The 21,721-nt window shown below is 50.6% G+C and overlaps 8 protein-coding genes across 8 annotated transcripts; 2 read left to right on the top strand and 6 right to left on the bottom strand.

Moving 5' to 3' along the window:
* Positions 1 to 192: 192 nt before the first annotated feature.
* Positions 193 to 1,110, top strand: FTJAE_6847 (uncharacterized protein; the record flags this gene model as incomplete). The annotated part of the gene is made up of 1 exon (XM_037353502.1): positions 193 to 1,110. One exon carries the CDS (start codon positions 193 to 195, stop codon positions 1,108 to 1,110), a length of 918 nt encoding a protein of 305 aa, XP_037206096.1.
* Positions 1,111 to 1,248: 138 nt separating this feature from the next.
* FTJAE_6846 (DNA repair and recombination RAD54 and RAD54) lies at positions 1,249 to 4,590 on the bottom strand (the record flags this gene model as incomplete). The annotated part of the gene is made up of 9 exons (XM_037353501.1): positions 1,249 to 1,615; positions 1,721 to 1,880; positions 1,935 to 2,014; positions 2,063 to 2,181; positions 2,237 to 3,108; positions 3,162 to 3,861; positions 3,926 to 4,093; positions 4,201 to 4,363; positions 4,523 to 4,590. 9 exons carry the CDS (start codon positions 4,588 to 4,590, stop codon positions 1,249 to 1,251), a joined length of 2,697 nt encoding a protein of 898 aa, XP_037206095.1.
* Positions 4,591 to 6,069: 1,479 nt separating this feature from the next.
* FTJAE_6845 (delta 8-sphingolipid desaturase) lies at positions 6,070 to 7,848 on the bottom strand (the record flags this gene model as incomplete). Its single annotated transcript, XM_037353500.1, has 2 exons — positions 6,070 to 7,561; positions 7,616 to 7,848. 2 exons carry the CDS (start codon positions 7,846 to 7,848, stop codon positions 6,070 to 6,072), a joined length of 1,725 nt encoding a protein of 574 aa, XP_037206094.1.
* A 1,444-nt stretch (positions 7,849 to 9,292) lies between these two features.
* FTJAE_6844 (dihydrolipoyl dehydrogenase) lies at positions 9,293 to 11,145 on the bottom strand (the record flags this gene model as incomplete). Its single annotated transcript, XM_037353499.1, has 5 exons — positions 9,293 to 9,910; positions 9,965 to 10,669; positions 10,742 to 10,833; positions 10,887 to 10,951; positions 11,087 to 11,145. 5 exons carry the CDS (start codon positions 11,143 to 11,145, stop codon positions 9,293 to 9,295), a joined length of 1,539 nt encoding a protein of 512 aa, XP_037206093.1.
* A 780-nt stretch (positions 11,146 to 11,925) lies between these two features.
* Positions 11,926 to 14,574, bottom strand: FTJAE_6843 (SGD1-like protein; the record flags this gene model as incomplete). The annotated part of the gene is made up of 1 exon (XM_037353498.1): positions 11,926 to 14,574. One exon carries the CDS (start codon positions 14,572 to 14,574, stop codon positions 11,926 to 11,928), a length of 2,649 nt encoding a protein of 882 aa, XP_037206092.1.
* A 552-nt stretch (positions 14,575 to 15,126) lies between these two features.
* On the top strand, positions 15,127 to 15,639 carry FTJAE_6842 (signal recognition particle subunit SRP14; the record flags this gene model as incomplete). Its single annotated transcript, XM_037353497.1, has 3 exons — positions 15,127 to 15,156; positions 15,233 to 15,311; positions 15,362 to 15,639. The coding sequence occupies 3 exons, from the start codon at positions 15,127 to 15,129 to the stop codon at positions 15,637 to 15,639; spliced, it is 387 nt and encodes a 128-aa protein (XP_037206091.1).
* Positions 15,640 to 15,880: 241 nt separating this feature from the next.
* On the bottom strand, positions 15,881 to 16,522 carry FTJAE_6841 (CHRD superfamily; the record flags this gene model as incomplete). Its single annotated transcript, XM_037353496.1, has 2 exons — positions 15,881 to 16,106; positions 16,167 to 16,522. 2 exons carry the CDS (start codon positions 16,520 to 16,522, stop codon positions 15,881 to 15,883), a joined length of 582 nt encoding a protein of 193 aa, XP_037206090.1.
* A 2,262-nt stretch (positions 16,523 to 18,784) lies between these two features.
* Positions 18,785 to 20,712, bottom strand: FTJAE_6840 (Gbp2p-like protein; the record flags this gene model as incomplete). Its single annotated transcript, XM_037353495.1, has 8 exons — positions 18,785 to 19,069; positions 19,122 to 19,558; positions 19,623 to 19,674; positions 19,730 to 19,900; positions 19,955 to 20,048; positions 20,097 to 20,104; positions 20,227 to 20,279; positions 20,337 to 20,712. 8 exons carry the CDS (start codon positions 20,710 to 20,712, stop codon positions 18,785 to 18,787), a joined length of 1,476 nt encoding a protein of 491 aa, XP_037206089.1.
* Positions 20,713 to 21,721: the final 1,009 nt, after the last annotated feature.

The raw sequence follows: 21,721 nt of genomic DNA, 5'->3' as shown, positions 1-21,721 counted from the left end.
CTAGAGCCTAGACCCAGGTTGTTCTGTGGCGTCACTGTCTCGACCGCCAAAGATTGATTGTTTTGTTTAGGTTGTTGATGCACCTCAAACTTGGAGACTTTCACACCAAACCCGCTCCTTGATTCAAGACAGAGAGAGACATTCATTCACCTGCTCTCTCACGCACGCACGCACGCACGCACTCAATCAATCATGGCGCATCATCGTCTCCTCAGCCAAGATTCGGCCATTTTCTCTCCCTCAGTTGCTCGTATCGCCGCTTCCACCGCCCGCGACTGGTCCTATATCGACGCCTGGCTCTCCTCTAAATTCCACCCTCGACCAGTCCCGTCTTTCGAGCGCAACAACGACACTCTCAAAGCCCTATTAGCTCTCGCCTCTGTCAACGAAGCTGCCGACGATGAGCGCAACCTGGTAGCTAAGTCCGAAGCGGCTGCTTTGCAGGAGCTCACCGACTCGGAGAGGAAGATCGACAAAACCAGCCGGCCACTGAGGGAAGGCCTCATTGAAGCCGTAGAACACAACTTGCCTACCGATGGCCACACCGCTCTTGATGCCATGGCCAATATGGCTCTCCAATTCGGAGTCGCCTTCCCAGAACCCGACACACTAGGCCAGCGCATGTGCCAACTTCAAGCAAGCATTCACGATGCTGAACAGATGAAGGCCCGCGTCGAGGTTCTCCATAAACATATCGACGACGAGGCAGCTCGAATAAAGGAACTTCTCAAAGAGCTACAGAGAGACGACTACCAGCCTCCAGCGCATTTGGCCAAACAGAACCTCGACATGCAGCGCAAGGTCAAGGCATTGTCCGCCAAGCTACCTGAGCTTCAAGACAAGGTTGCTGCTCTGGCTGCATCCGCCGACTCATCGCACCCAACCATTGCCGACCTTGCTCGTGACGAACAAGAATACTTGTCAGTGTTATCACGAAAGAAGGAGCTCGACGTCCAGCTGGCCACCTTTCAAGGACTTCCTAGCAATCCAGATGTGGCCAGGGCTGAACTCGAAGAGCTTCGAGATCAATTACGTTCTGTAGAATCGCAGCGTGATGCTGTCTTTGAAGGCTTAGTGGAACGTGAAAGTCCTGTCAAGCGACGACGCTGAGCTTGTTTTATTTAATCCTTGGCCCGATACTATACATTAATGAACCTTGAACGCTGTCAACTCCACTTCCACATCAAGTCGACACACCAGGCAAATAACGCTCTATACCTATCTATATAACCAAACTGGAATCAGTCGCTATGGGTTTCGCCGCCCTTTACCTGCCACAGCGCCACCCAACCTTCCAAACTGTCTTCCCAACCCGATTCTTTTGGCCGGCACTGGAGGAGCGGGTGCTGGCTCTTTCTGGGGAATCGTTTGCAAGCCGACACCCCGTGTCTCCTTGCCTTTGACGTCTACCGCTCCATCGCCAATGCGGAGTTCACTGACCCCCATTGATGGTATTTCGTCACCGTCCATGTTGTTCTGACGCTGCGCGCGTCTAGCTCGTTCCTGCACACTTCGGAACTTTTCAAGGAGCTCAACCCATCGTATGTTCCCATCTTCCCTGCTCTTGAGTCGATTGGGTCTGTCAAAATTGGAGCTGCTTGTAGCTGGAGGAGCCCTGCCCATAGGTTAGCTTACCACAAAAGCTAGTACATGCAGCTTGGAGTTCAGAGCTAAGCAACCCTTGCCCAACACGCCCACTGTAAAGCAATCTTCAACTTACGTTCGAGGTGCTGCATGTAGATAGCCTATAGAGCTGACGCTATTGAGTCTGTTCTTCAGCGCAGCAAATGCCGAGGACTGCGGTAGAAGCATGAGGATACCATACATGCACTTGTATAAGTATGGGTACTTCTCAGGTTCCAGTAGCTGTAGTCGTAAGTCTGGATGGGTTGTTAGTTCGTGTACGACAAGCGGATGACGGGCACTACGCTTACAAGTAAAGACGGGTGACTCAATAAGCTGTACGAGCTTGTCTACTTGAATGAGCATGTTGACTGTCATGTCCAATTCGCCGCTGAAGCGTGTCAGTTCAAGTAGCATATTCTATTACGCCTGGGCTTACAAGATCTGCAGCAAGTTATAAGCTTGCTCGTAGGCTTGGGCGAGCAAGCAAAGCGAGAAGGTAGCGACAGCATTATAGCACCACGATCGGAACAATGCCACGAATAGCGTTTGACCGTCCTTGAAGTTGTCAGTATTCTTGTCTTGAATTACAGCCTGGGAGGCGTTCCCCTACCTTTGTTTCAAGGTTTCGTAATCTTTTTCGAACGTCTGCTAGCTGTGGAGCAGTAATCAGGTTGTTGTTGAGGTTCTGCACCATTATGCTTGCGAATTCGACATCTTCCTCTTTCTCGATGCAGTCTGCCAGTGTCCTGTAAATCCTCTCCGGGCTCAAGCTTAAACATAGTTGCCGAATAATGAGATTTCCTCGAGTTTCAAGCAGCTTTCGATCTGTTGAGAAAAGTTGTAAGAGATTGACCATGAAATTTGCAAAGTAGTCGTCCTCTGTATTCCTTGAGATTTGTGAGAGAAGTTGAAGATCCTTGGTAACTACGGCGTCTGAGGGATCGGATAATGTCTTGAGCAATGCTGGGAACGTGCCATCGTTGAAAGCGAGGACCTTTCGGGGAGCTTTCCTGTGTAGCATAATAAGCCACGTCAAGGCCGCCACCCGGGTCGCTTCGTGATCGTTGAGGAAGAGGAGAGTCAGAGAGTTGACGGCGGCAGCGTAGTCCAGATCGGCTTGTGTCTGCGTAATGTTGATATCAGCGGGAGTCGATATCGAGCGGCCTTGAGCAGGCGTAGGACTGCGGAGATCAAGGTCTCTGGAGCTTGATAGGGATGCTCTGTTGCTGTTGCTGTTGTTGCCCTCAGGCCCCTTTTCTCCAGGAACTTGCAGTCGAGAGGTTGAGAGGTATTGAGGCGGCTGAGCAGGAGGCGGCGGTTGACTCAACTCCGAGTCGTCAGAGAGCGAAACGACATAGTCCATCAGGCATGTGTTGACCCGGGTTGCTGCTTGATGGATGGTCTCTTTGGTGCTGGCCATAGCTGGAAGCATATGGGCGAGGATCTTGGGCGTGAAGGGAAGGACTTCTTCGGGGCAAATATCTAGAAACTCAACAACCCATCTTAGTGACTCGAGGAGACAATCCTCCTCTTACGCCATGTTAGCCGTCGTCCAAAGAACTTGAAGGATAACAAACCTAGCGGAGAATCGAGCGTGGCAGTAAGTATCTGAAGAATCTCCTTGTAGTTTATCTCGACATCTTGTCCGGGAATCCAATCCTCTCCACTATCGTCATCGTCATCGAGTGCGGCGTCTGAGTCGAGCTCATCTCCTTCCTCAAAGTCAGGGTTTATCGATTCGCTATCGATCGAATCTTGTCGTTTCCGCTTGGCACCTTCTTTAGAACGTTTGCTTTCCAAGATGCCCTTCTTTATACGCGCAATACGCTTGATCTCGTTCAAAAACTTATCCAAGCAGGTTTGTGTGGCAACCCTCACGTCCGAATTCTGGTCAGATAGGAACTTGAGAAGACCTCCAAGGAAGTCCGGGAGATATGTGACAAGCTCCAGGTCGGGGATAGAATCGAGTAACGTGATCCATCCCACGAGGAACTGCCGAGTGAAAGGATTAATGACCCAAATGCGCTCTTTCAAAAGTGGGATAAATCGAGGTAGGGAGAACGCTGTTGGCAAGTGAGAGTTCTCGCCTAGCGACACTTTATCATCGCCGTCGAACTCCGGCGGTGTCTCGAGAATAGAGACATATGAAGCAGCAGACTCAGATACAATATCTTTTACGAGTCGATCCAGCAGTTCCGCTCCGTTTTTGACTGACAGCTCCGAGTCCGCCCCAAGCTGGAAGCCAAGCATATTAGTATGGTTGACTTATCAAATATGAAGTCCGGAGGGGAGAACATACCTTGCAAAGCTGATCAAAGATACTATTAAAATACACCAATATTTCTCCCTTTGCAACCTTGGCTATATTGTACATGGCCTCGCAAGCATAATACCTTACTCTTGCATCTTGGTCGGTGAAACATGCTAGGACAGGGGGGACAATCTTGGCGAGATATCTGGGTAGTTCCTGGTTTGTAAGTTAGATGTAGGCTCTTGGGGAAGACTGAGGGACTTGATCTCTTCTGAGAAGGCATCCTGTATTGAAACAGGGAGATGCCGTAGATTAAAACGTACCGGACCAAGCGCAATAGCGGCGGCGGCGAGGCCTATTAAACCACCATTTCTAGCATGAGGCTGATGCACAGCGTACGCATAGTCATTACACAGCTGCTCCAGAATATCATGAACTCGCTGATAGTCCTTGACACTGACGAGATCTCTAATTACACGTTCAAGCCTGAGGTATGAAAGTCAGCATTTGCATTTATGAAGCTTGAAAGCAATGGTAGTAAGTCATCGGACCGAGGTGTGACGTCTTGGCGAAGGTGAAAGCAGAGAGCTATCAAGAATATAGCTGGGAATATACTGGATATCTGTGGTGGGAAGTGAGACATACTCGAGAGCCCCGATCTTGCGTTTGTCGTAGAGCTTATCATTAAGGGCACGTTGGATGTTGGCATCCATAGCTGTAGCTCATTCACATCGTCCGCTAGGCGCGACGAGATAGCGGTAGGTAGATAGGTAGGTAGGTAGCTTGCTTGCTTGCTTGCTTGCTGGCTGGCTCACTCAGTGGAGAAGGATAGGTAGGGGTGACAGATTATCTAATGATGACAGAATAAGAACGAACGAGAGTCCCTCTGAAGTGGTAAAGAAAAGTAAGGTAAGGTAGAGCTTGGTTTAAGCTTGGAGCTGTTGTCGTAGGTAGGAATTAAGTTACAAAGTGGTTGGCTCGTTTGAGATGGAGCAGGGAATCTTGCTTCCATCCACGCACTGTATGGTAACCTGGACAGGGAAGGAGTTAGCCCCACGAGTCTCGACTTTTGGGGGACGTCCACCTCACATTTTAGGACTTTGTACTCCGTGCTCGTGATCTGACGTACGGACGGACGCCTTTGGACGCGTCTACTTTTGTGTTTCAATTCTGTTGAACCTTGAGATTGAGTTTCATTTGTTTGTTGATTATAGAAAAGTAGAAGAGTACCTGCCTAAGGTACTTGCTATTAACCGTCGACTCTACCTTATCTGCTGCCTGCATGAACGAGGCTTGCGCCAACTCTACCATATCCCAAAGCAATATATATCTACTGTGTTAATTCCCATACCATCATCGGTGTCAATAACAAGTCCATTCTAGAGCATGCATAATCATATCAACCCGAATAGAGATCGGAATGTCTTTCTCATGAAATATGCACGCGTCCACGAATCAAACGCCTCAAGGCTTCATGCTTTCTGCCCCTCATCATGACCCCTCGTGCGACAAATCGACGTCACTCAACTACCACCACTAGGCCCATGTGATGGGCGGCAAGCCCGGTTCTTCATCTGCCCAATGCCAACCTTAAAGCCTCAAAGGAACTCCTTCGGCGAGGCTAAGGGCACACTTCATCACCACCTAGACTACGGCTTACAGCTCCCCATGTGACCGAGGCCTACTGAGGTTGATCAGAGGCCCCAAACCTGTGATGCCCAAACAATTTCTTTTGTCTGGAGGGGCCAGACGTTACTCCAATATCTAAATCAACCAGTTCAATTCCCCAGATGGCCCAGCAAGAAATTCGATGCTCGCGGGTTGTACTATCCGTCGTACACGCAAGGCACTTGTTGTTAAGCATCCAGACCCAAGTCTCACAACTTTATGAGCTTCTAGACCAAGACTTGCCCACACACTGTCCTGTAGAGAGCAGAGCTTGCTTCCAAACTAGGTAGTCAACAATTACACTTTGTGGTAGTGATACATCTTAATGTCTTAGACAATATCACGATTGTCGACGAGAAGAGAAAGTGAGACAGAACTATTCATAAATTCATCATTACACCTCGCAAACGATCTAGCATGACAGTTCCCGTCGGTCTAATCTAAGCAAAACTTTTGATGACTTTGCAAGCAGAAACTAGCATAAATATATACAGCAAAATGCCAGTCTGTCGGCCGTGTTTCGTCTAATGGTGATGGCCTGAAAGGTCACCGTTCTGAATCGCCTGCTGGCACTTAGCAAGGATCGCCGCCTGTCGAGAAACCTCTGCCAGCCTTCCAATAACCTGCTGGTTGCCGTTGGAGAACCCATACAACGCATAAGGGATGTTGACCTCATCACAGAACTCCTGGACGAGCTTCTGTGTTGCGCGCAGATTATGGCGCGGTACGCGAGGGAAGAGATGGTGAATAACCTGGAACTGAAGTCCACCATGGAAGAAGTCAAGCCACTCAGGACAATCAATGTCCATAGTGGTTCGGAGCTGCCTCTGTGGGAACGACTCCTGAGGTCCCAGCTCAACTGTGCTCATTGCAAAGTGAGACAAGACAATCTGAACATGAAGAGGCGAGGCGGTGATGTTGCTGATCATGACAAAGTAGAATCGGGTCCAATTGTCAGGGAGAAGGTTGTAAACCAGACCATACCCGAACCAGGTCCAAAAGAAAACCTGTCCAATGATCTCAAGCCACCAGATAACCAAGCCAGGTCCTTTCTTTGGACCTCGGCCCATAATGAGGTGGTCCCACGAGAGTCGGTAGAGATTGAAACGAGCCAGTGCAAGTAGTGGGTAGTAAGTCCAGGCCTGAACTCTAAGCAGAACCTTTGCCACAGCATCATAGGTCATGACTCTCTCGTAGTATGTTGATCTCAAGCTGCCTAGGAGACGGTGGGAAACGGCAAAGAGAGGCATGTGCTCAATATCAGGGTCGTGCTCCGGCGCATTGGTAACAACGTGGTGCACGTTGTGATTGCGCTTCCACCATCCTATCGACAAACCTCCCATGAAGTCGGCGATCAGGGCTCCGATGCAAGAATCAACGAGGTAGCTATGGGTGATGCCCATATGCCCAGCATCGTGGACTGTGAATGAGAGCTGATGCCAGAGGGCACCCAGAAGAAAGGCGCTCAGAGCGTACCATTCGTGGTGGAGGCAGAAAACTGAACCGACCGCCAATGCAGTGTATCGAATGAATTCAATTCCATAGGCCTTGTAGTTGCAGTTGTAAAGCCCTGTGTCGTAGACCTTCTGGTGGAGCTCGCGATATTTGGCAACGATCTTGGCTTGTGTTTCCTTGTCGGGAGGAGGGTACTTGTCGAGGTCAAGGCTGATATGTTCGCGAGTAATGGTATCAAGATACGACATGCCATCAAGATCTGGCTCTTCTACGCTAGAAGCAGATGATATCGAGGGCGCGCGAGCTCCGTCCTTCTTGTTGGTCCTTCGCTGTCTTACTCCGGCGGCCTCTTCCTCGTCGAAGACCGGTGATGGGACACGGGTTGACGGAGCGCTCGAGTCTTGGTCCTTGTGGGATTCTCCGTGGGCGTTAGCTCGTTCGATTTCTTCGTGTGCACGGTAAACCCCTCCCTGGATAGGCGGCAGGAAGTTTTCCCAAGTTCCCTCGATTCGACCGATGCGATAGCGCAGGACTTTCTGGCGTGTCTCAAAACAGTGTAGACTATTCATCAGATTAGCATTGGCCTTGTAGACACTGGATTGGTTTGTAGCCTACGCATCAATTTCATCAGAGGCATCCTTGCCCACCATGTGAAGCATAGCCTTATCACCTCCGGGGTGATAGGGCATCCAAGCATCCATCTTGATGACTTGGTTATGGAATATAGCAACATGCTTGCCTTCAGCGATCAAGGCTTCAATCTCGTCTCTGGTCATAAGCTTTGGTATCTTCTCGGGCGCATTACCTGCCAGAGGCGGCAGGCCTGTAACGACAGCGCTGTGGGCCATGGTGAAGTACAGATTGAAACAGAGGCGAGAATACCTCTGACAACAAAACCGCTAGAAAGAAAGTGGAGGACTCTGCTGCACCAAACGACAGAACAGTCCAGGGCTGGATGTCTCCAAGCGAGGGATGAATGGGGGAGTACAAGATTTAAATGTGTAAGTTAAAAAGGGGCCGGTTCAAGCTTGCTGTCGAATCATATGCAGCTCAATTCACCGCATCTTATCAATTCCTTCAGCGAAGTGCGTGCCATATCCTAGCACCGGCAGTGGTGGAGCGGCGCAGCTGGTAGCACACCTCACTTCTAACAAAGTGGCCCGATCTCTCCGCTGTAACGGAGGGGCTCAGGTGGAATTGGGGATAGACAGGTAATGATTTACCCCGCCACCAGTTGGAAGGCCGCCTTCAAGGTTGTCAACATTGACTTACAAGCTTCCATCTCGTAACATTCGTAGGCCCCTGATTTCAGCCTCCATCGCTGCATACGCAAGTGTATGTTCCTGATTCTAGGCACCAAAATTAGTTACAGGCAGCGGCGACTCCATCGAAACACAGGCTACCTAGATAGGATCTCCAACCTGGTGGGGATATGCAGGCCATGGATCACCAATGCCATCCATGTTGCTTTTGATCAGTGACAACGATTGACATCCGTATTTCCGCTATTGTAATTCTTCGGGTTCCTCAGACCCCGTATTCACCGATTGGTGAGCTCGGATGCTTTGCATTCCCCATCACTCACAACAGCGTAAGCCGATTGAGGCTTCACTGCCAGCTTCAACTCGAAAAGAGACGAAGGCAATAATAGGGTTTTAGGAATGTCAACGACCTATGTTCATATCCCTAGCCAGATCCCTAGCCGGTTCCTGGTCGAGAATGAACTGATCTGGTGTATCCTCACAAGAAACTTTCGACTTGAACAACCTTGTAAACATCCACCGTTGCAAACGGGTTCGGGTCTAGGGTCTCTCGATGGCCCTGTGTGAGTTGAAAGTATTCAACATGCTTTCTCGAATTCGTATTCGACTAACTAACTAATAGGTTCGGGAAAATATGAATAATATCTGAATGTCTGATTCGAGCGGTGGTCTCACCCATCTATCTCTTACACAGTTTTTGGATACTTTGATCTAAAGCTTGCCCTGACTAAGTTTGTACAACAATTTTTTGTAAAAGAGTCAATGGTTTGGCCAGTCAAGATGAAAGATAGACTTTAAGTTATTCATCATAGAATTTGTATTCTTCTTTCACGCAGTGCAAATAATCTTGGAACGCAAGCAACGCATCCTGCCGTGTGATTTCCAGGCATCATGCTGAACAGACAGAATTATTACTAATTTACACAACCCAGAGTCCCAAATGCCCCGGGTTCTATCCCGTTTGCACTATCCTGGCGATGCCTCCTCTTGGCCCTGTGTCATCTTTTTCATTATGTTCCTCAAGCATTGCTTAGAAGTGAATGGCCTTGGCGTGAGTGGCCATGGCAGCCTCCTTAAAGGCCTCGGCAAGTGTGGGGTGAGCGTGGCAGGTTCGGGCAATGTCCTCACTGGAAGCACCATATTCGAGAGCCAGAGTACCCTCAGCGATCATCTCACCAGCGTTGGGGCCGATGATGTGGACACCGAGAATGCGGTCAGTCTCGGGGTCAGCGAGCATCTTGACCATACCCTCAGTGTCCTGGTTGGTCTTGGCTCGGGAGTTGGCAACGAAGGGGAAGGTTCCGACTCGGTAAGGGATGTTCTGGTTCTTCAGGTCCTGCTCGCTCTGGCCGACCCAGGCGACCTCAGGGTGGGTGTACATAACGGAGGGAATGGCACCATAGTTGACATGACCATACCCCTTCTTGATGTACTCGACAACGGCAACAGCCTCCTCCTCAGCCTTGTGGGCAAGCATAGGGCCGAAGGTGACATCACCGACACATCGGATGTGGGGGATCTTGGTTCGGTACTCGGAGTCAATGATGACACGGCCGCGGTCGTCAGCCTCAAGGCCAATGTTCTCAAGGCCGAGGCCGCCGGTGTAAGGTCGTCGACCAATGGCAACGAGGACGACGTCGGACTCGATCTGGATATGTTTGTTAGAACTGTAGGGAAATGCAATCGGATTTGATACACATACAGATTCGGGCTTGCCACCCTTGGCAGAGTCAACCTCGAGCTTGACCTTGTCGCCAGACTTGTCACCACTAACAACCTTGGTGTTGAGCTTGAACTCGAGACCCTGCTTCTTGAGGATCTTCTGTGTGTTCTTGGCGATCTCAGTGTCCATACCGGGGCCACCAATCTGGCCGAGGAACTCGACAATAGTGACCTTGGAGCCAAGTCGCGACCAGACGGAGGCCATCTCGAGACCAATGATACCACCACCAATGACGGTCATGGTCTCAGGGACCTGCTCAAGAGCGATGGCACCAGTGCTGGTGATAACGCGCTTCTCGTCGATCTCAAGACCGGGGAAAGGAGTGGCCTCGGAACCAGTAGCAATAAGGATGTTCTTGCCGCGAACGCTGGTCTCACCGCCCTCGTTGAGGTCGACCTTGATCTCATGCTCGTTGACGAAAGAACCAGCACCCTTGATGTACTCAACGCCGTTCTTCTTGAAGAGGTACTCGATACCCTTGGTAAGACCGCTAACGGAAGTCTCCTTGGCCTTCATGAAGTTGGCCAGGTTAAGCTTGACCTCGCCGACCTCGATACCGCGGGCCTTGGTGTCGTGAAGAATTTGGTGATAGAGATGCGAGTTGTTGAGGAGAGATTTTGAGGGGATGCAGCCGACATTCAAGCAGGTACCGCCGAGAGAGCCACGCTTCTCAATGCAGGTAACCTATAAGAGATGAAAAGATCTGGTCAGCCAATTCCGTCCGCTTGATAATATCCGTATACGTATAAGACCAACCTTCATGCCCTCTTGTCCAGCCTTGATAGCAGCGACGTAGCCAGCAACGCCGCCACCGATAACAACGAGATCCTTCTCCTCTGCAAGAAATTCTGGTCAGCGGGTTGCTCGGGGTGGTGTTCCGACGAGCTCGGAGGTAACATACCAGCTGAAGAGGCATATCCACGGCTGAATCGCGACAGCGAAGAAGAAGCGACAACGCTGGGGAGCCTATCGATCGGGGAGAAACATTGTTAGTTGACGAGCCATATTTCCCTCGACGACGGGTTGGTCCCAACAGAAGCGGGCTTGAACAAGCTTCTCCTAGACCCATTCGTCGCAAAGCGCATTGTGGTATTAACGTACGTAGACTTCTGGAAAGCCGGGCGAGCAACAGCTCGTGATATTAAGCGACTGGAAAGCATGATGTGGGTTGTGTGGGAAAGACAATGGAAGACAGACGGATTGTGGAGAGGAAGGGGGAGGATGAGGTAGAAAAAGTCGACGAGGTTGAGGTTGAGGCGTTGCCGCAACAAAGCTCGCCCGCCGTCTAAAAAGCACAGGGCAGTAAATCCAGTAACTAAGACAAAGCACTGTAATGCACTACAGGGAGCTTCGGCAAAGAGAAGCCCGCCCGTTTATCAGGTAATTTTTTCCTAGATGTCAGCCGACACGCTGACACGATTGGTCGTTTATTCGGTGAGGGAGCCACCTACAGCACCCTCACCTCCCCTCCGCGTGCCCTGTAAAGCTTTTGCTAGGTCTCGTTGGAGAAAACCGCCCCCTGGACATATATCTCCGGCCCCGTTGTCGAATGGCATTGCATTATATCTCCAACTTTTTGGGTCCATTCCCGGTTTCAGTGGTGGTTCACGCTAAGTCTTGCCTGGGAATTCGGGCATTTCGTCCCAACGCACGCCGAAACGGTTCTCCCCAAAGACTGGCGTCGCCCCCAACCACAGCTTATCCCGTCTCTTGCAGCTCCGAGGACCCGCGTGTCCCGTTCCTACCCGGTCCCCGGACCTCAATTGCCCCTCGGGATGCCGACGTCACTGCAAGATAAAGCCGCTCATGTACTGAGCACATCGCCGGTTCACCGAGATGATTGCTAATGAACATCATGAGTTTGAACCCATGACTGAACCAGGCCGCGGAAATTTGTAACATTGTCGGCTCCCTGAAAATCTATGACCCTTATCCATATTCTACATTTCTATTACCGCTGGGCGCACAATAATCTGCGCCTTCTCGCAAACGCCCTCAAGCTTTTTCAACTCCTTTGCGCTGACCAATTTCGTCTTCCGGATCTTTTTCCGTAGCATCCAATGTATACCGGCAGCCAAGCCTGGCAAGTCTCGGGCAGCAGCAAAGATCCTCTCCAGCTTCGTATCTTCCTCTAAGCCCTTCTTCTTACTCCGGCATTCCTTCAGAAGAGAAAGTATGAATAGTTGGACAAACATCGATGTCCAGTGATTCGCCTCTGGAAGTTCCAGAGGCTTCAAGATGGCAATATTCAGTGTTCCATCCGCAACAAGTGCCGCATAGAACTTGGCCACATTGTTGATGCGTCTCTCATCTTTCATGCGCTCAGCATCAGCCGACTCATCCTCCTCGGGAGCTTCGCCGAACATGGATTCTCCGAGACTCCTAAAGATCTTCCATAATCGATCTTGGATTGCAAACCTGATTCGGCTGTTGCTCAGACAGGCCTTTCCTCCTACGAGAGCGTAGTAGGGGTTGTATTGCATTTCGCTGCCTACACATTGCACTAGGACAGTGGCGAGGGCCAGTTGGTCATCCTTCTTGAGCCGCAGGTTGACAAATTGTCTGTAGGCGTGCTCAAAATTGGATGCCGTCATCAATGCTGTGAAGATTGCAATCTGGGCCGTTCCACTCAAACCTTGAGCGCGAGCCTTCTTTGGGTAATCAGGCAAAACAATGTCCATGTCCTCATGATCGCTCATTTCTGCATCAGTTACATGCCCCTTTTTGCTTTTATCTAGGAGAGTTGTTGGTACACTGGCACCAACCAACCACCATTTACCGCGTGTCTCAGCTCCCTCAATGTCGACCAAGCCCACGCCCATGGGAGCAAGGCCATCGAGCCGTCGCGACTGAGACTTGAGCTCACCGAGACGCTTCTTCATGCGTTGTACATGCTCTGAGACGACAGTAAAGTCCAAGCCTCGGGCCTTCTTTTTGCCCTTGGTAAGGTCGGTGATGGTTTCAACCATGAACTTTGTGCGAGCTGAGATGTTGGTGTAGCCGACTTTTGAGACGGACTGGTTAAGGACCCCAGAGACGTGCTTCAGCGATTGCTGATCATCCTGCTTCAACATTCGGCCAGCCATGCGGCATATTCGCAGAAGAAGTTCCACGTTGATCTCATTGAGGTCGCTGAGAAGTCTCTCCATGTAATCAAAGATGATCTTGCAAGTGACGACCTCAAACACGTAAAGTTGCGAAAGCAGTGTCAAGATGTTCGAGGCTTCCTTTTGAATAGCGGATTCGGCGTTTTGTTCCTTGCTCGCTTGCTCATAGTGACCGCCAAAATCTTCGACAATACGGCGGATTAAAACTGAACCAAAACTCGATCCAATAAGCCGGTAAATAGCAGCGGCAAATCCACCGGTGAGGACAAAGAATTGATCGGGGAGGCTCTCCGGCTTGCAGATTTGAGCCATGATTGCATCCGTGATAACATCTGTCACATCACCACGTGCACTGTTTTGGTAAAGCTCTTCCACAGACTTGACAATGGACAAGATATTGGCATCTGTAAGACGATTGATCAAGCCTTGAACTTGTTTCCTAAGTCGGCTTTTGCGCTCCTCTTCTGAATTTGCCGCTCTGCGTAATGAAGGAGGGACGTATTTCGCAACCGTAACTCCAGTAGTGGGCGCGACATAGGGATTCTCTCTCTGTCGCGGTTGAGCTGATGTGGTGCCTGCAACATCACCCTCGTCATCGCCGTCGTCGAAACCGCCGAATGACTCGTTATCGATGTCTCCTCCGTCTTCATCGTCTTCATCCAAGAGGTCCATGTCTTCGTCGTCATCCCCAGTTTCGTCGTCCAAGCCCATGTCATCATCTTCTTCCTCATCTTCAGGCATGTCGCGGACCTTTTGTCGACCTGCAGGTTCCACTGCCTTTCTTCGTTTTGATGCCAGCCAATCATCATATTCATTTTTCCTCTTTTTATTGTCATTGTCGTTGTCGCTGGCGTCTTCTTCGCCGCTAAGGTCCCCTAGAAGATCGCCAAGGCCATCCTCCTTGAAGGACTGAGGCAGTGATTTTCGTCCCTTTTTGATACCTAGTTTTCGCTCAAAGGCCTCAATCTCGGCGTCGTCCTGGGCGAGTCTCTCCTGCACGGCCTTCGAAACACCCTTCTTCCCGCTCTTTGCTTTTGTGTTCTCTTTCTCTTCCTCTTCCTCTTCCTCGTCTTCTTCCTCGTCCTCATCTTCGTCGTTGTCGTCTTCTTCATCGTCCATCAGGTCGTCCATATCATCGTCTTCGTCCAATGAAATGTCTCCGGCGTCGTCCTCATCCTCGTCTTTGAGATCATTTTCGTCATCGCTAATCTGCTTTGGGCGGCGGGACTGAGGTTTGTTCGCCTGTTGCATCCTCTGCGTTGTGTTTGGTCTTCTCTGAGCATGATTTGTATGTTGTGGCCGCTGTGGAGTTGCTCTTGCGTAGACGTGGGCTCGCTTCTGTACCCGTTGCGCTTTGCGTTGCTCTTTTCTTGACAGCTGCTGTCCCGATCTCCTAGGTCCATTGCGCTGCGATTTGGGTTCTGGAACATCCAAGCCCATACGCTTAAAGAGTTTCAGTTGAAGCTCTGGCGCGGACGTCATCTTGCCGGAAGTATAGCGGAAGAGAAACACCGGGGTTGCTGAAGGGTTACAATTCTGAGGTGACTGAATTTTAAGCAACGATGCTGGACCTTTTGATGGTGGTTGTGCCTAATCTGGCAGGCGGTCAATGCTAAGTATTGCGATTCAGACAATATCTTCTCGAAAACCTGTCGCGATACTGGCCTGAGAATTATAGATGAATCAGATCTTTTAAGCGAGTTCTACTTTAGGATTGGATTAATACACTCTGAATCTTTTGAATCTGTTTTCTTAGATCGAAGTTGATGCAGAAAAGAAAAGATATTCTGCCGGCAGAAAATACCCACAAATTTCAAGAGACGAAGAGGTACCTGAATGACAGTGAGTGCCCCACCACATCACACATACCGATTTCACCGCCCGAGGTAAGCCACGAACAATCCTGCCACAACCTGGTACGCCACACTTGAATCCCCGACATGACGGCGGGGCACAATGTCAACGTCAATATTGGTAGGCTAACACTCATCTCTCAATATACATCGACTTTTGACGGTCTCATAACCCATCACTATGGCTGACTCTCATATGAGCCATGACGAGGTGAGTGTGCATTGCCTTTTCCATATGAAGAGACCCGGACAATCGTCTAGTAGCTTTGTTTCTGACATCATGACAGTTCTTCGCCAAGTTGGGTGAGCTCTTCAATCATCGCAAGGGCAGCGACCATGGCGCCATCTACTTGAGCCAGAAGCGCCGTACGTATAGTTACCTGCAGTATCTCTCATCCCGCTAAGGAACCTCTCAGTCACCTACGGTCAAGACATCCCTAGTCCCTCAGAAGAGGAACCCTCTCCAGATATTCACCCTGGCAAGCCTCTGCCTCTCATCATCAGGGCAACTAATGGCAAGGGCAAGAAGGATCGCTCCAACAAAGCTAAGCTTTCAACGGTCGTCAATCCCGAAGATCTGGAGGCTTTCTACGTACGGTATGCCGATGTGTGCAAGGCTGGCATGACAGCATTGAAGCCCAGAGACAGGAGCAAGAAGAAGGCCAAGGCAAAGAAGAAGAAGGCTGCGGCATAAACGATTTTCTTTTCACGGTCCAAGTTTTGTGGTGTCAAGCATCAAGGTCAAGGTTATATCATGGATTAATGGATTATCATGTTATGCGATACCCAAACACGTCTCCAAGCCACCATGACTTTGAATTATTTCTACAAAACGAAGAGTAAATATTACACGGAGCTGCGTTACAATCCAGTTTCCGTCAGAAGCGTATGCGCATTAGGCAAATCAAGCAAAGTTGGGAAAGGGGCTAGACCCTTTAGCACACCTTGCCTGAGCTCAGCTGTCCTCGGAAAGCGCCAGGAACAGCAAGGCTGGAGTGCGAGTCGGCGAAGAACTTCTCGGGGTTCTTCTCAATCTGCTTGAGAGTGAAGCCGACACCAGTGTCTTGGCCGTTCTGAATTACACCGGTGCGGAATGGGCCCTTGAGGCAGCCGACAGCGTTACGGCTCTTCTCGTCGCCGACGGGGTTGGGGAAGGCAATGCTAATACCAAGTCAGCGCTTCATAGGTCCAATTACGTATAGGTCCATGTCATCAACTTACCGTGGAGGTCCCGACTTGCCCTTGACAGCCTCGTGGATGTGGGTGGCAGTGTTGGCGGGAGACTGGTAGTCACCTCGGAAGCCGTACAGGGTGATGTTGTAGCAGATGACATCTTCGTTTGAGTTGATGCCAAACTTGAAGAGACCCCTGCTATTCTTCAGTCCGCCAGTGTACTTGTTGTCCGCATCGACAACCTGATCAGGGGTAGCGAGAACTTCCCAGATAGAAGTGAAAGTGAAAGGGATACCACCCTTGGGCTTGAGGAGACCAAGGACGCGCTTCTCGTGCTCCATGTCAGGAGTTGGCGAAGCAGCAGCGAGGGTGCTAAGAGCAACGGCAAGGAGAGAGAACTTCATGTCTGCAGTGAATTGGGCCGTAAATGTAGGATAGAGGAATAATATTAGAGATTAGAGTGGAAAGTTACTCTGCGAGTGAATACTGATGAGACTGGTGAAGCTTTCAACGAGGAGAGTAGGTGTTTTATAGACATTTCACTACACGATGACGACTCAATAACACCCAGATTGGGCGCATCGTAACAACGTCATTACAGTATTTGTCCGTAGTATCGTGAGGCCCCCTGGGCAAGCCTCTAATCCATGGTAACGTACACCAAGGATTCCGACCAACAAGTCGCCAAGTAAAATAGTTCGGTGCCCAGGTACGCCAGTGCAATCAAACGATGTAGGGAGATACCACTGAGGTATTCGACCGCATACAACGTATGAGCCAAGTCATGTTCTCTCCAAGGTGCCTGAGCGACACCTCATACAGAACTTATTGGGATGACTTACCAAGCATCTTGGGGTTGAGCTAACCTGTCACACAGCCACACGGCAGAGCAATGCCAAGGGATCTTGATCTACGAAACAACACACAACAACTGGTCCATCTGGTCAATGGGAGATGCTTTCTTAACCGGTTACGTATACGAGATGCAGTGGTGGACATAGCTCCCGTGTAGCTCTGCACCGGTTAACATTGGCGAACGACCACCTCCGTCAGCCCAGACTTGGTACTCACCAACTTAGATAGTACGTCTGGCGAAGCCTCAACCTACTCTGAGTGCGGCAGAGTAGAGATACTCGTTATGCTCCTCTGGATCAAAAGTAAGGCTGCCAAGGTGTCTTGGCATCGATGAGGAGTTAGACCACGGATGCGACAGCTTCCGGCGCACGACGATCGCTAAGACAAGCTTATTTCGAAGCTTAAACAACAACCTCCGCTATTGGTCGATTGCACGTTGATCTGGATCAAAAGGTAATTGCGCAGCACAGAAAGACACTTGCCCAACGAGTAGTGGGACTGGGCAAGGGAGAATCGGGAGAATCGGGAGAATCGGGAGAATGGCTAACACTTTGAGCTTTGAGGAGGAATGACTATGAGCTTGGCAGATGTCGATCGAAGAAGCTCTAAGGCTACGGCAAGTTGATGATCCGGCTTGGAACACTAACAAAATCAAGAGGCCACGCACCCTCGTATGAGACAGACACCGATCTAAGGTACGGTACTTTGATCAAATCTTGGTTCGTTGCTGGTGGCCGAAGACTATCGGACCTCTCATTTTCGAGCCCGCTTGTCTCGGCAGCCTTCATTCTTGAACCTACCTACCTTGCCTTCCGAATACTCACCGTCGGAGGCCTGCTTGTTGCCCAAGTTAAAGTTCTGAGAACTAGCAGTTACCCTTGGCCTTTTTCTGAGTTTTCCAGTCGTCGACTTACATACTGAGAGAATGAGGTTTGCAAAAAGTCCGTAGAGTTGGGAACCGAGAATGCATACCCTCAGCGTTAGATCTCGATTCCTCTCTAGGACATACGTTATTGCTGCTTGGAAGAGTGCATGTCATCTTCAAGCCGATACAATCCTGATAGCGAACAAGACGGCAGCGCATCACCTCAAGGCCAGGGCTTCCAAAGCATAGCCCAGGCCGTACTTATCGTCCTTGTACGTTTGAACTAACTATACCATATCACCCCAACGCCAACATTCACCATGCAGTTTTATGTGACTATGTTTTACTTTACCTTTACCTTTACCATTGCCTTCACCTTCACCTTCACTTATATCATCGTACGGCCGGCCGGCGGACTTTCGTGCCCCAAGACGCTACGCATGTCCGTTGAAGTCCTACGCTCCCCTTCACCAAGACCACCTGCCATCGTTCTTAAAAACCTTCGGATGATTACTCGACATACATTCTAAGTAGAGTCCTGTTGTTTCCTGGGAAGCCAACAGCCATCTTTTCCTTCATTGACAATGAGCAACTCTATAGTTGATAACCGCGTGCGTTTGACCGGTCATATGGGTGTCAACGGTGGGGTCATTCGGTTCTGTATGGTAAGCCCATCGTAAAATCCTCCCTCGCTCCCAGCTTATTAGAGACTAAGCCATCGACTCATTCTCCAAGGTGATAGTGACTTCGACCCCCTGTCCGTGAGTTAAGATTCCACCGTTGATAAACCCCAACTTTTGCTGCTCACGTGGAAAACGAAAAGTACCAAATAACAAAACAACCAGATATAAAAAGCATTGTGTGGATGCAGACGGTCGCCGCCGCCAAGACAAAAGTCAACCGCAACATAGCTGCATCAAGTTCAGTGCGAACGGACGCCCTCCTCTTACATGATCTGATCCTGGGTCAATCCGCCATGGGGATCTGTGTCCATGACGTCGTTTCCGCCCTGGTTCAGATACTTCACAAAGCTCAGGTTGAGAGGGCGGCCACCGTACTGGTAGCCTTGAAACTTGGCAATGGCAGTCTCCGCAGTCTCGGCGGAATCGAATCGAACCACACCAGTACCACGAGAACGACCACTAGGCTCGTACTGGATCTCAGCTTGCTCGACCTTTCCGATCGTGGTGAACAGCTCAACCAGGTCGTCGTTGCTGGTCGACCAGGGTAGCTGTAAAAGATTAGCACAGGCACAAATGGGTAGGGGGTATGGGAAGTCTCACGTTTCGAACGTAGATGATTTCTCCCCTCTCGGTGCCAGCGGTAGCAAAGTCAGTGAAAGGGTTAGGAGGGACGGAGCTGGCAGGGGGCTCGAAACCTGGGCCGCCAGGAGCACCTCCACCGAAGCCTCCACGACCAAAGCCGCCTCCGAAACCTCCACGCCCTCCGCCAAAACCACCGCGACCTCCAAATCCTCCTCCAAATCCTCCGCGCATACCACCGCCATAGCCACCTCGGCCACCGAAGCCCATGCCAGGTCCGCTGCCGGCATAGCGGTCCTCGCGGACTTCAATGCCACGGCCTTGCCAGTCATAGCCATTGAACTGCTGAATGGCGCTGCGGGCATCCTCTGGGCTCTCAAAGACGACAATGCCAGAACCCTTGGGGCGACCATCAGGTCCAATGTGTACATCAGCTCGAATCACGGCGCCGTTTCGGGCTAAATGACGATTAGATCCAACCCCGCCCAATCATGAGTTCAAAATTGAAGAATCGGGACATACCTGCTTGACGGAACAAGTCCTTCAAATCCTGCCAGCCAACATTGAAAGGAAGCTAATGCATGTCAACACACATCCACCACTTACAAACAAATCGGGGTTGAACAAACGTTGGACACATAGATCTGACGGCCGCCACCTCCAGCACCACCACCAGGTGGGCCGCCGCCGTATCCAGGATTGAAGCCACCGGGCATACCACCACCTTGGCCGCCGCCGCCGCCGAAGCCGCCACGGTTTCCGCCAGTTGCTCCGATGAAACGAGGCTCGGCTTCTCGGTCCTTCAGATTCTGTCAGCAAGATGCCCACACCCAACTTGGAAGTTCTCAACTTACCTCACGCACGTAGACTAGACGACCCATGAGGTTCTGGTTGCTGAGCGTGGCAACAGCCGCTTGGGCTTGCTCCCGAGTAGCATATTCCACAATACTGAATAGGTTAGCAACGCCATAGGCTTCGTGGAGGAAATCGACTTACCCGCATCCCTACAATTAACCAAGGACAACGTCCCACCCGTCAACCCAACCATCCATAAATGCTAAGAGGGAATGGAGAGCCACAAAAGAAAGCCAACCAAGGGAAAAGAAAATCATGCGATGAAGCCCACCTTCGACATTCCATTGGGAAGCAAGAGCACGTCGGCAAAAAGCACCTCTCCAGCTATACCATTTCGTCAGTCCCAGTTCCACCTGCATTCCGCGGCATTGAAAGCCTCACCCTGTCTCATGAAGTCCTTGAGATGGTGCCACTTGACATCGTACGAGAGGTTGCCGACGTAGACCCGGCGGTCCTGCTGGGAGGTTTCGCGAATATTATTCATCATTTGTTCTCGAGCAACGGCTCTTTCTTCGTAAGATCGGTGCGGTGCCTGTCCACCGTATCCAGCACTTTGTCCTCCACCTGGTGCGCCTGTGCTAGTCATGGGCGAGCGATCACGGTTTCGTCGATATTCGTCCCGGCTTCCGGATCGGCTGCGAGGGGAGTAGGAGCGGCGTCGATGTGACCTTTCAGGGCTTCTGGATCGTCTGCGGGGAGATCGTGACCTCTCACGCTTGAGCTTGTTAGCAGGTAAAAGTACAAGTTGTGATTCCATGCTCAGGTGCAATTATGGTGAGATAGAGAGCGCTGGTATTGTGTAGACGGAGGGTTTTGTTGGACTGGGATATGCCCCGGATACATGAGGTGTGCGCTTGAAGTTGAGTTTGAATCACTGCAACTGCCCGCAGCCGCTGGCACTGTCAACAGGCAAGACGGTAGCCGTTTTGCCAAGAAGAGCAGTGCCTCTCCAATCAAATGCTTCCTGGCATCTTGAATGGGAAAGTGCAACAGTAATTAAAGCGCGCCGCGACGGCCGATTTCGGATGAAAGGAGCTAATGCGAGCTTTTTCTTTCTAATGCTGATGTTGCGATCAAGGTGCTCGGGTAGCAGAGGCCAAACGACCGAAGCGGCGACCGGAGATCGCAACATCAGCAAGCGCGGGGGAGCGCACAAACTCAGCACAGCGATAAAGCCAATTGCGCCAACAGACAGGTAATCTCAACAAGCAGCGCAGCTCGAGGCAAGTGTTGAAAGTAAGTCAGGAAATGAACATAGGTTACTTACGGGTCGATAAGTATCACCGGAATCAGCTATAGAAAGGTGAGCGTCAGAATGGGAAAAAGTCAAGAAAGGATAAACCTCTGCGTAAGATGCGCAACGGTGGAAAATGGTGAGGAGAGGAAGAGTGGTTGAAATAACAGGGAGTGAGGGTAGCTTGGTTGAGGTAGCCAGACGAGGTCAACCTGTCTAGTGGAGGGGTGGTGGCAGAGTCGAGTGGACCTTGGCGGAAGATGCAGGTAAGGGGGCTCGATAATGCAATGCAATGGATGGGGAAAGACGACGCGAGAAAGCAGAGGCGGCTGGAGAGGTCTGTTGGAGTGGAATGGGGGACCTCGGAGGCTGCATCAAGCAAGAGGTGGTATCACATTGATTGATGAAGACACTCCAAGGAGTGGGAGCGCATGCGCAGATACAACAACAGCAGCAGCAGCAAACGATGCAAGACACAGCAGGAACAGACAAGGCTTGAGAGCACGTTCAAGATCTGTTGTGTTCGGGCTTT

The sequence above is a fragment of the Fusarium tjaetaba genome, assembly GCF_013396195.1.
Source record: "Fusarium tjaetaba strain NRRL 66243 chromosome Unknown NRRL66243_c0000134, whole genome shotgun sequence".
Lineage (NCBI taxonomy): Eukaryota > Fungi > Ascomycota > Sordariomycetes > Hypocreales > Nectriaceae > Fusarium > Fusarium tjaetaba.
Note: the sequence above shows the minus strand (reverse complement) of the source record. Positions and strands in the feature narration are given on the sequence as shown.